The sequence below is a fragment of the Macaca mulatta genome, chromosome 7, assembly GCF_049350105.2.
Source record: "Macaca mulatta isolate MMU2019108-1 chromosome 7, T2T-MMU8v2.0, whole genome shotgun sequence".
NCBI classification, from domain to species: Eukaryota; Metazoa; Chordata; class Mammalia; order Primates; family Cercopithecidae; genus Macaca; species Macaca mulatta.
Window position 1 is genome coordinate 89,630,691 of NC_133412.1, and position 12,975 is coordinate 89,643,665.

Here is a 12,975-nt window from a genome sequence, read left to right on the forward strand (position 1 = left end):
CTGGATGAACCAAAGAGGTTGCCCTGCCCCTGGAATTGAGAAGGTTGCCCTACCCTTGGACTCTTTCTTCTCTTTAAGGATAACATATGTTTGCATCTAGGTAGTTCTTTTGGCCATCCTGCCTAAAATACCAGAAGTCTGACCGCATTTCTTCATCTCATCCCATCTCTGTCCTGTTCATACAAGCTAGCAGTATTTTTGCTGAAATAGTTGATGATCCACAAGTCACATACCTAATCTGTTTGCAAACCATTGTCTAGTCACACTGTTGATGTTCTCTTTCATGTTTTACAATATGAAGAGACTTTGAGAATTTTCTAAATCTTCAAGTTCTGGTTCCTTGTGCTTAATAATAATGTGCTCTCAATTTATCTCTCTCCTCTTGTATTTTACTTACATCTATAAGCAGCAAGAAGAAACCAAGCAGTGTCTTCAACACTTTGCTTAGAAATCTCCTCAGCCAAATATCCAAATTATCATTTACAAATTCTGCTTTCCATCCAATAGAACACAGTTCACTCAAGTCCTTTGCTACTTTATAACAAGGATCACCTTTCTTCCAGTTTCCAATAATACATTTCTCATTTGCAGTCTGAGACCTCACCAGAAGCATCTTTAACATTTGTATTTCTAGCAACATTCTGTTCCTGACAATGTATTTTCTAAGACAATAGAAACTTTCTCTATAGCGCCTTCCTTTCTTTTGTGAGCCCTCACCAGATTCTTCTTTATTTCTCCCAATAATCTCTTTTGCAGTCTGAGACCTCACCAGAAGCATCTTTAACATTTGTATTTCTAGCAACATTCTGTTCCTGACAATGTATTTTCTAAGACAATAGAAACTTTCTCTATAGCGCCTTCCTTTCTTTTGTGAGCCCTCACCAGATTCTTCTTTATTTCTCCCAATAATCTGTTTTCTATCACACACCTAAAAACTCTTCCAGCCTCTATTCATTACCCCATGTCAAAGCCACTTCTACATTTTTAGGTATTTGTCACAGCAGCATCCCACTTCCTGATAGCAAAATCTCTCACATTGAAAGAGAGAGAATGACTGATTTTAAGAAATTGGCTCACACAATTGCAAAGGCTGGCAAGTTCAGAACTTTGGGGCAGACTGGCAGTCTGGACATTGAGGTAAGAGTTGAAGTTGCAGTGTTGAGTCTGAAATCTGCAGGGCACCAGGCTGGAAACTTAGGCAGGGATTCTTTATTGCAGTCTTAAGGAGAATACCTTCTACTTTTTTGCTCTTAAGGCCTTCAACTAATTGGATAAAAGCCCACCCACACTATGGAGGGTAATCTGCTCAACTCAGAGTGTACTGATTTAAGTGTTAATCATATCTCTAAAAAATACCTTTACCGCAACAGCTAGACTAGTATTTGACCAAACAAATGGGCTCCATAGCCTAACCAAGTTGACACATAAAATTAACTATCACAGTTAATCAAAAGGTCTTACTTTAATCACCAGGGTATTTTGCGACAGGAACTGTAGATAGGCCATTATCACAATGGTTCTTCCCATATTGCTGGTTAAGCTTTAGCCAAAACAGGTAGTACAGAGTGCATTCAGGCTTCATTGCTGTGTTGTCTCTGCTTTTGTGTAATAAGCCATGGGTGCAATGGAAGAACCAATAGTCCTAGGGATAAAGAGATCTAGTTTGGAAGTTGAGCTAGGGCTATATTACTTTTCTTAGTACTATAAGATATTTACTGTCGTTAGGTTGAATCATACAAGTCATATGCATTTCCATGTGGTCCAACCTGTGATATCCCTTTTACAGGGGAAACAGGTACAGGAAGATTACAAACTGGGCCAAGGTGTCATAGCAGAGCTGGGATTTGAACCCCAGCAGTCTGACTCCAAATCTGTGTTTTAGCCACTGTGTTGTTCAATTAGCTACTAAGTGGACCAGCATATTAGCATCGAGAAATCTTGAAATAAATAAACTTGTAAATAATGAGTTCAAATATACTTTCAACTCATAAATAAACTCATAAACACAAAATTAAATATTATCTAACATTCTGAACAAGATACTTTTGAAATACATGTGTATGTGTATGTATGTACCCACACGTGTGTGTATGTGTATGTATGTACCCACACGTGTATGTGTATGTATGTACCCACACGTGTGTGTGTGTGTGTACAGTTTGGGTGTTTGCACTAAAAAGTCCAGAAGGATGGAGTTCTAACTCTTTACTATGAGTAGCTTGGGAAGGGGGGAATGTGGAGTTATGAGGTAGTCAGGTGGAAGGGGAACTTTCATTTTCAACTCTATATACTTGGGATATAATTTTACAAATCTACAAAACAATATTTGAAAAAAATTCTTTCTAGAGGTACTGAAAAAGCCCTTTCTCTAAAATTGTATACACATTAAAAAAGAAAAGGAAAGATTGTTATGGCAATTTTTTTTTTGTTCAATTAAAAATGTTTTTATGGGCCGGGCGCGGTGGCTCAAGCCTGTAATCCCAGCACTTTGGGAGGCCGAGGCGGGTGGATCACGAGGTCAGGAGATCGAGACCATCCTGGCTAACATGGTGAAACCCCGTCTCTACTAAAAATACAAAAAACTAGCCGGGCGTGGTGGCGGGCGCCTGTAGTCCCAGCTACTCGGAGGCTGAGGCAGGAGAATTGGCGTGAACCTGGGAGGCGGAGCTTGCAGTGAGCCGAGATCGCGCCACTGCACTCCAGCCTGGGTGACACAGCGCGAGACTCCGTCACAAAAAAAAAAAAAAAAAATGTTTTTATGCAAGTTGCATAAAAGATTGCATAGTGTGATCCAGTCTTTGTCAAGCAATTATAGGTGTGAATATATGTGTATATCTATGTGCACATATATAGTAAATACATGCACATACACATATATTGAAATAATTGTATATATATATAGAAAAAGTCTTGGGAAGGACTCATACACCAAAGTAACAGTGGTTTCCTTTAAGTAGTGTTAAATTTTTGTAACAAACTGGTATTGCTTTAGAAATTAAAAATAGTTTTAATGATTAAAATATTAGTATGCCAGGTGCCTGTAATCCCAGCTACTGGGAGGCTGAGGCAGGAGAATTGCTTGAACCCGGGAGGCAGAGGTTGCAGTGAGCTGAGATCGTGCCACTGCACTCCAGCCTGGGTGACAGAGCAAGAGTCTGTCTCAAAAACAAAAACAAAAACAAAACATTAGTATGCCAATGGCTTCTTGTAAAAATAATTTTCACATTACTTCCAAGTAACTCAAAAGACTCATCCTCTTGTTTATTAATTTATCCAGTCGGTCAGCAAACACAGTTTGAGCACCTACTGCTAGCCGGGCGCTGTGGTAGGTGAGGACACCATGGGCTTCAGTCAGGCCACTTTCAAGCTCAGATTTGCACAGCTTGGTTTTTTCAGGAATTCTTGGTCATCTGGGCCAGAGTGATTCTATGAGAGTGCCACGTGTCTGAGTGATTGCTGTGCCTTGAGATGGAGACCTGTTTGTTAGAGGGCCTGCAAAACTGACTTGGTCTTAAAGTTTCCCTTTGTCTTTCAGAAGAATTAATACTCCCTTCTCTCACTCACTAGTAGTTTATTTTTAAAATAAGCTCTTTTACATAATTCTTATCTGGTTTCATCACTTATGAAATGTTTCACATTTCCTTACCCTTGCTTTTTGTGGCTATTGCTTCTTTGAAGCCAAGTAATATCAGTCATACCAACATTATTTGCATACTCATTTTGGGAATTTTTTTTTTCCTTTTGGCAGAAGCCTATTCATTGGCACCCTCTTAAGGTGACTTATGAAATTTCCCACAAGTGAAATAGTCTTCAAAAATTTAAGTAAATTGTTCTTAACTGTTTCTTCCTCCTTGTAACATTCAAAAATTATTTGTTGACCATCTGTCATGGGCCATGCTCTGCAGTAGGTACTGAAAATTCTGCTTTGACCCCACCACCTGATTCTTTTCTCATACATATCTCATTCCTAATGTCTAGGGCAAGGACACAATCAAGAAAGAAATCTGCTTGACATTTCTGTTTCTGTTTCTGCACACAGAATCTTCCCATGAGAGACAGTCACTACGAACATAAATGCAACAAGCAGATACAATATGTTATTAGATGATTCTTGAGTAAGTTAATATGTACACAAGCTCAGGATTTTAACTTTGTCTTATAAATATTTTTTTTTCTTTTGGCTTGACTTTCTGTATGAGTCAAATGTATGCTTTATGTTTTTAATCAGGAAACATATTTGCAGAAGAAATCCCACATTTCTTATGATTTTTGTGGGCTCCAATATGTGCCAACAGCATTGTGATTCGTTCTTTTAAGGAATAGTGGTATTTCTGTATTTTAAAACCAAGCTGAAATGCTCTTTCTTCTGCCTTGCCTGTAAATATGCTCAGAGATTCTAAAGCAACAAATGTCATGTCTGATGTTCTTTGTAGAATTTATCAGCATCTTTTTCTTAACTGTAGAGCTTATTGCTCAGCTCAAAGTGTTTCCCCAGACCTCTGATGTCTCTGGTGCCACAGTTGTGGATTTTAAAGGACTTAACCAACATGAATCCATTCTTAAGGCAGCAGATTTGTTGGTGTACTTGTAATAACTCAGATTATTAATACAACAAACAGATACAATATGTTATTAGATGAGTCTCCCAAAAGCAAATAAGTACACAGCCTTGGGATTTATTTGTTGCACAAATATGACACCTCCAGGTTACTCACTCCACCCCCATGAGCTTCATAAGGAGTTAATGATGATCCAAAGGACATTATCCTTTAACGAGTGTAAATCCCGTATCTTCATGGAATTGAATGGTTTTGCTTGGGAGCTGTTTTAGTCCGTTCTCATGCTGCTATGAAGAAATACCCAAGACTGGGTAATTTATAAAGGAAAGAGGTTTAATTGACTCACACTTCCACATGGCTGAGGAGGCCTCAGGAAACTTACAATCATGGCTCAAGGGGAAGCAAGCATGGCCTTCTTCACTGGCAGCGAGAGAGAATTACTGAGCAAAGAGGGAAAGGACACTTATAAAACCATCAGATCTCATGAGAACTCACTCACTGTCATGCAAACAGGAGCATGGGGGTAACCGCCGCCCCCCCATGATTTAATTACCTCCCACTGGGTCCTTCCCGCGACACATGGGGATTATGGGAATTACAATTCAAGATGATATTTGGGTGGGTACACAGCTAAACCATATGAGGAGCTTTATTTTTAAAAACTAAATGGCTGTGGTATGAAATGTATCCCTAGTATGAATGATTTGCATTTAACATAATTATCTTTTGATCCCTGTGTTAAGTTTCATCAACTAATCCCCCAAAATACACCTTTTGTGTCTGTGGTTCTTTTCAATTTGATTTATTCAAATGTATACATCCTGGTATAGCATAAAAATTATTGGAACTAGGGTTCTAACCAACTTCATTTAAAAAAATTATTTAAAAATTTTTTTCATTTCTAATTTTTGTCAGTACATAGTAGATATATTTATGGGGTACATGAGATGTTTGATACAGGCATGCAATACATAATAATCACATCATGAAAATCACATTCCCTCAAGCATTTATTCTTTGTATTACTAACAATGCAATTATACAATTTTAGTTACTTTAAAATGCACAATTAAATTACTGACTGTAGTCACCCTGTTGTGCTATCAAATAGTAGGTCTTATTCATTCTTTCTGATTATTTTTTGTACCCATTAACCATTACCCAACCAACTTCAATTTTTTAAAATTAGAGGTAATGTAAAAGTATCTAATAACTCAAAATTCACATAATTTCTTGAGTTAAGAAAAAAAATTCAAAAGTGATGCTTGCCTTTTTGCTTTCCTAAAGATGTCATTTGAAAACAAGTCTTCTGTTTTGATGAAGTTAAATTAATCCATTTCAATTTTATAGTAATGCTTTTTGTGTTCTAAGAAATCTTTACCTCCCCCAAGGTCGTGAAGCCTATATAATTACATGTTAATATAATTATATTATAATTCTCTGTTCCATTCACTTGATCTATGTCTATCTCTTAGTCAATAGCAAACTGTCTTAATTACTATAGTTAGATTATGGTAGGCCTTAATATCAGGTTGAGTGATACTTCCACTTCACTTTTCCCTTTCAGGATTGTTTTAGCTATTCTAGGCCCTACACTTTTCCACTGAATTTTAGAATAAATTTATCTTTGTCTCCAAAAAGCCTTGTTGAGATTTTCATAAGAATTGCTTTAATTTTATAGATTAATTTGGAGACAGTTGACATATATACTATGTTGAGTCTTCTAATGCATGAACATGATGTGTTTTTCCATTTATTTAGGTCTTTTACTTCTTTCATCAGCATAATTTTCAGCATACATACCATTAAACGTTTTCCTAAGTTTATATCAAAATATTTCACTTTTTTGTGTGCTTATACATGATACTGTGTTTTAAAATTTCAATTTCCATATGTTCATTGTTAGCATATGGGAATGTTGTTCATTTTCATATTTTGATTGTATATGTGGCAGGCTTGCTGAACTGGCATTTTAGTTCTAGGAGTATTTTTTGTAGATGCCTTGGGATTTTCTGCATAGAAAATCATGTCATGCTGTCTGCTAAGGAGTGGTTTTATTTCTTCCCTTCCAATCTGTATGCCTTTATTTCTTTTTCTTGCCTTATTGCAGCGGTTAGAACTTCAAGTACTGTGCTGACTAAGGTTGTGAAAATAGACATCCTTGCCTTGTTGTCTTGTTACCAATCTTTTTTTTTTTTTTTTTTTTGAGATAGAGTCTCACTCTGTCACCCAGGCTGGAGTGCAGTGGCGTGATCTCAGCTCACTGCAAGCTCTGCCTCTTGGGTTCACATCATTCTCCTGCCTCAGCCTCCCAAGTAGCTGGGACCACAGGTGCCTGCCACCACACCTGGCTAAATTTTTTTGTAGTTTTAGTAGAGACGGGGTTTCACCATGTTAGCCAGGATGGTCTTGATCACCTGACCTCGTGATCCGCCTGCCTCCACCTCCCAAAGTGCTGGGATTACAGGCGTGAGCCACCGCGCCCAGCTGCCTTGTTCCCAATCTTAAAGGGAAAACACTCAGCCTTTCACTGTTAAGTATAATGTGTTAACTATAATAGTATATATAATATGTTAAGTATAATATAATCTCTTAAGTATAATGTGTTAACCCTACTGATAAGTATGGGTTTTTGGTATGTTCTCTTTATTAAATTAAGGAAGATTTCCTCTCTATGTAGTTTTCTGAGAGTTTTAATCATGAAAAAGTGTTCTATTTTGTTAAATGCTTCTTCTGAGTCCATTGATATAATCATATGGTTTTTCTTTTGCCTGTTGATGTGGCGGGTGATACTGATTATCAAATATTGAACTAGCCTCACATGCCTGGAATAACTCCCACTTGATCATGGTATGTAATTCTTTTTGTACATTTCTTTAATTTGTTAATACTTTGTTGAAGATTTAAAAATCTTTGTTCATGAAAGATGTTGGTCTGTAATTTTCTGTTTTTGTATTATCCTTGTCTGGTTCTGGAGTCAGGATAATACTGGCCTCATTAAATGAGTTAGGAAGTGTTCCTCTTCTTCTGTTTTTTCCTGAAGAAATTGTGTAAAACTTTTCAAAAATTTATTTTTTTACTCTTTGTTAGAATTCTTCAGTGAAACCATCTGGGCAGGGAAATTTGTTTTCTTTTTTAAATTATAAATTCAATTTATTTAATGGTTGTAGGACTATTCAGGTTGTCTATTTCATCACAGTTGAGTTTTGGTAGTTTGTAGTTTTCTAGACACTAGACTGTTTCTTGTAAGTTGTCAGATTTATTAGTATACAGTTGTCCCTGGTATTCCTATACATCTTTTTAATGGCTGTAGGATCTGTGGTGATATCATCTGCTTCATTTCTAATATTAATTCGTGTGTTCTCTCTTTTTATCTTTGTCAGTCTTGCTCAAGATTTATCAGTTTTATTGTTATTCATAATCCTAGTGGTTGATTTCATTGGTTTCTCCTCATTGTTTGGTATTATTCTGCTTGCTTTGGGCTTATTTTCTTTTTTTAGGTTTTTAAAAGCTAAAAGAGGACATTTATAGCACTAAGTACTTACATTATAAAAGAGGAAAAGTCTCAAATCAATAATCTAAGCTTCTTTGTAATGTAAGCATTTAGTGATATAAATTTCCCTCAGCACTGCTGTCTTCTAGCTATGTACCAAAATCTTTGATTTTTGAATCGTATTTTCATCTTCGTTCAGTTTGTGTATGTTTTAAGTTCCTTTGATATTTCCTTTTGACCTGCGAAAGTGTGGTCATTTGATCCATGGGTCAAAGAACTGTGGTGTTTAATTTCTATATGTTTGAAGATTTTCCTCTTGTCTTTTTGTTATTGGTTTCTAGTTTGATTCTATTATAGTCAAAGAACATACTCTATGATTTTTTCCCTTGCTTTAAACTTAAATTGTTCTTCATTCTGTAGTTTCCTGGTAGAAATATGAGTTATTAATTTTAGACCTTTCTTTTCTAACATGTGTATTTAGTACTATAAGTTTCCCTTTAAGTACTGCTTTGGCTGCATCCTATTACTTTTTGATAACTTGTATTTCATTTTCATTTAGTTGAAAATTTGTTTTATTTCTCTTCAGATTTCTTCTTTCACCTAAATATTTAGAATTAAGTTGTTTAATTTCCAAATATCTAGGAATTTTCCAGCTATCTTTTATTATTTCTAGTTTAATTCCCTTGTAGTTTGAGAACATAATTTGTATGATACCTTTTAAATTTTTTAAGGTGTGGTTTTTTGCCCACATTTTGTAAACATTCTCATTTAAGTGTTCCTACCAGTTTATGGCTCTAGCAGCTCTGTCCACGTAGGCAGATTTCAGCTGTGACTTGGTATATGGTCCATGGGCATTTGAGAAAAACAACGTATATTCTGCCACTGTTGGATAGTATTCTGTATATGTCAGATTTTTTTTTATTGTGTTGTTCAGTTTTTCTGTACTTGTACTAATTTTCTATCTAGTAATTCTATCAGTTGCTGAGAGTAAGGTATTGAAGTCCCCGACTCTATTTATGGATTTATCTATTTCTCCTTTCATCTCTATTATTTCTTAACAGCTTTATTGAGATAATTCACATATCATATAGTTTCATCCATTTAAAGTATACAATTCAGTGTTTCTTAGTACATTCAGTGATATGTGCAACCCTCACCCTAATCCATTTCAGAACATTTTCTCTCCCTAAGGGAAACCCTAAACACTTAGCTCTTGCCCCTGTCCCTCTATCCCCATCATATCTAGCTCTAGGCAACTGCTTATCTACTTTCTGTCTCTGTAGATTTTCCTATCCCTGGCCTTTGGCTTACTTTACTTGGAGCCAATTTCATCTGGGCATGTTACTGGTTCTGGATTGGAGGTTTCTACAGCATTCTATTTAAGATATAGAGAGCAATAAGGTACCCAGGGAACTCGCCAGCACTGCGTTGTTCCTCAAGTCCCTCTGTCCCTGGGCTGTCTGCCTTCATTCTCCCTTTCAGAGCTTGCCTGTGCTTATTTGTTGTATTTTGTTCAGAGTGTTTCAGGTGTAGTGGAGAAGACCTGGGAAGAATGGGGCCTACCCCATCTTGGTGGAACCAGAAGTTCCCACCGAAATATATTTTCTCCCGAAATCCAGAGGGATCCACCAAGTGTGTATCTGTTTCTCTGTAGTGGGCAGTTCTGGATATAACTCTTCTTTTCCATTTGAAACTGCACTGATGTAGCAGGCATGTGAACTCTTGCAGGATTTCTCTCTCACCTCTGATAATCATGTATCTATTGAGGCATCAAGGGTGCTTGCTACTTCCAGTTTGTATTCCCCCTTGCAAATATATTTAGCCTTAGGGAAGAAAAGACTTCTTGGCCCTCCTGGAGATTTTCAGGAGGTGGCTGAGCAGGGTCCGCCACCTTGGGTCCTCTCTGCATTTCCATTTATCCTCCCTCTAGAATCTGCAAGGGGAGTCTAGCACAGCTGTCTCATCGGCTGTTGGCCTCCAATGAGTCAAGCCTTCTGTTAACCACTCCCAGGTGCTTAATGTATCATATTCTGAGGTATAGGTGAAGTACCCCTGTTGGCCTGATCCAATCTTACATTCATTCTTGCTGGCTAATATACTTAGAATCCATTTCCATGTGTGCCCTCCAGGTTCCTGCTAATATAGTTTGACAAGATCCTGCAACTCCATCAGCATGTACATGATTTCCTCCAGGAGTAGACCTTGCAGTGATCTCTGGATCATGCTAGGATTTTACCCTTTTTGGCCCTAGAGGCGATGAGTATTGATGGTGGTGGGTCCTGAAAAGTTTTTAGATAACCACCACAGAGGAAGCCATTGAAACATTTGTACCCAAGGGAATGCTAGTTTTCGTAGAAGGTGGAAAGATCTGTTTCTGATATGAAGAAATGTTTAGAGGTGCTAGAGAGTCAAGGCTCTTAGATTTGTGCCTGTCTAGAGGCTCCCATATTAAGTCTCAAGTTCCCACTCTTTCCCAACAGCATCTTTTACTTTAGCATAAGAGACTTAGCATAAATATATCTTTATCTGGCATGTGATCCTGAAACCTCTACATTTAGCTTCAGCCATGTCCCTTGCAGATTCATAAAATAAGGATTCATTTAAGGCCACCATAAAAACTTTCTGATTCTCTACCCATGCTTTGAGTTGAGATCTCAAGGACTAAGCTTATCATTTTCTTTTCGGAATCTCTTCAGCACAGTCAAAAGAAGTCATCTCACCCCACAAACTTGGAATCACCATGATGCCATAGCAATCAAGTGCCACAGCCACTTGCTGTCCCAATGCCTTGCCCTCCTGTTACCTTCTGTTCCAGTGATATTTGAGTAACTGCGATGCCACCACATGCTACAGATTAGCAGGGTCCCACTTCTCCCTAGTAAGAAAGCCATTCATGTACTCACCAGCCCAACCTCAGAATGTCACTTGGATGAGCTGCTTTGTTGGGCCACTTCTCATAACACATACTGTATTCATCAGGGCTGAAAAACAAAATGCACATTTGGCTGAGACTTTGAAGAGAAATCAGTGAAGAAGGGCAATTGGCTGAAGTTTGGGCAGGGTGCAGAGCATCCAGAAGGATAATGAGGCACACAGGGACTCACAGCATTAGGAAGCCCTTACCATGCTTAATCCTTGGGCCTGAAGGGCAAAGGGAGCTCTGGAGCCTGGCAAGAACCAGAGGTGGCAAAGGGGGCCTGCCTGATAGAATCTCCAGTCCCAGAGGTAGAGAGGAAGTGGGGTGGAAATACTCAACTTTCCCTCTTCCTGTCCTTCAGCCCCCTGCTGGTGCCTTCTGCTGGTGCCTCCCACTGGCCTAACCAGAAGCTGGAGTTGAGGCAGCTTTGCTGGTAAAGTCTACAGAGGTCCCCTTCCTGGGCCACAGAGAAAGGCGGACTGTGTTGGGGGTGAGGAAATAGAAGACAATTAGCACAGGGGGTCTTGTGGAAACAACAAGAGACTGTTCTCCCCCTACCAGAGGATAGCACTTCTGGCAGGAAAACAAGGCATCTAGCAGCTGAAACTGTCCAGAGTGAGTCGGAGGCCCCCTGGAGTTTGTGACTCACTGCACAAAGGTGCCCAAACCTCTGATATGTGGGAAGACCTTTGAACTGTATTATTCAGATTCTGAAATGACCTCTATGAGCAATCTATGTGTATACATATATTTGTAGGATAAATTCCTTAAAATTATGTTGTTTAAGCTCTGGTATATATGTGTTCTGGCTAAATTGGTGACATTTTCTGTTACATGATTTTTATAATGGACTTCAAATTCTATGATTGCACTGTTGGTTCTAGTAAGCAGAATTCAAAACGTAAAGTGGAAAAGATTTTTTTTTTCTTAGTTTCTGCTTTAGGGATAGTATATCCTCTGAACACTGCTATTAAAATGAACATTCACATGTATATACTTCACCTGATTCCAGTGCTCAGTTTTAAAAGGAAATTTAAATTTCTATTATGCAGTTTGTCGACCATGGCTAATCCTCCATTTTAACAAAGAAAAAAAAAAGAGACAGTTTTCAACAGAAAGAATCAGAGACTTTAATCTTGAACTCACAGTGTTATTCTCTCCTTTTCCCCTTCCAGGAGGACAACTGTTAGTTTTGTGGCTTACTGCTGCTCCACCCAGTGTCTGCAGACTTTTGACCTGCTGAGTTGATAAACACTCAAGAGCCTCAGGAGCGCTGCCAGCTTGACACTGGGGAATCCAGCCAGTCCAGCACACTCTTCCATTCTGTCCTGTCCAATGCGGGGGCACTGCAGAACTCTCTGGAAATGTCGTGATTGAGCTTCAGAGCTAAAATGCCTTCACCCTTCCCCCAAGTTGGAATATATCCCCCAAATTAAGGACCCGTTTGTCTTCTGTGTTTTTCCTTTTTATGTGAGTGTGTCTTTTACACAAACCATTTAGATTGATGGGCCTCCTCAAATCTAATTTAAAGCAAGTTTCAGGTGCCTGGAAAACAGTGATTTGATAATCTAGCCAGATTCCCTTTTGAACACGCATACCTTCAATGATGCTTCCTCTCCTCTCCCTTGTTTTCCCCAGAGAGTTATTTCCCTGAGAGCATATTCTCCACAGTGTCTCCAATGGAAACTTGTTAGTTTTTGAGGAGTTTCAGAAAACCCCATGGCCTCAATGGTCTTGAGTAGCAGGGTGGGGTGCCTGAGTTGGCGGCAAAGTGAGGCTCCCATGGAGGCTCAGTGAGGATCCCAGAGCACACACCCTCTGGAAGTTCCAGCCTTGTTTATAAGTTTTACAATGTAGCAACAGACTTTTGTGAGGGATTTTAAAAACAAAAATGTAGATTGTAATAAAATACACTTCTTATTTTTTAAAAATGTTTGCAGAAAAATGATTTTGAAATTTTTTATTTTTCTGATAAGTTTTTTTTATATGAGAAGAATTTGAGGAAT

The 12,975-nt window shown here is 38.2% G+C and overlaps 1 protein-coding gene across 9 annotated transcripts in view; it reads left to right on the forward strand.

Moving 5' to 3' along the window:
• The window catches only part of LRRC28 (leucine rich repeat containing 28), a 129,471-nt gene extending 117,063 nt beyond the window's left edge, over nt 1-12,408 (forward strand). For 5 of the 9 annotated variants that reach the window (NM_001257772.1, XM_015143129.3, XM_077938167.1 and 2 more), the window contains 1 exon segment: nt 12,145-12,408. In NM_001257772.1, coding sequence (NP_001244701.1) covers nt 12,145-12,217 — 73 coding nt within the window. In that variant the 3' untranslated portion in view covers nt 12,218-12,408. 9 annotated transcript variants of the gene reach the window in all.
• Nucleotides 12,409-12,975: the final 567 nt, after the last annotated feature.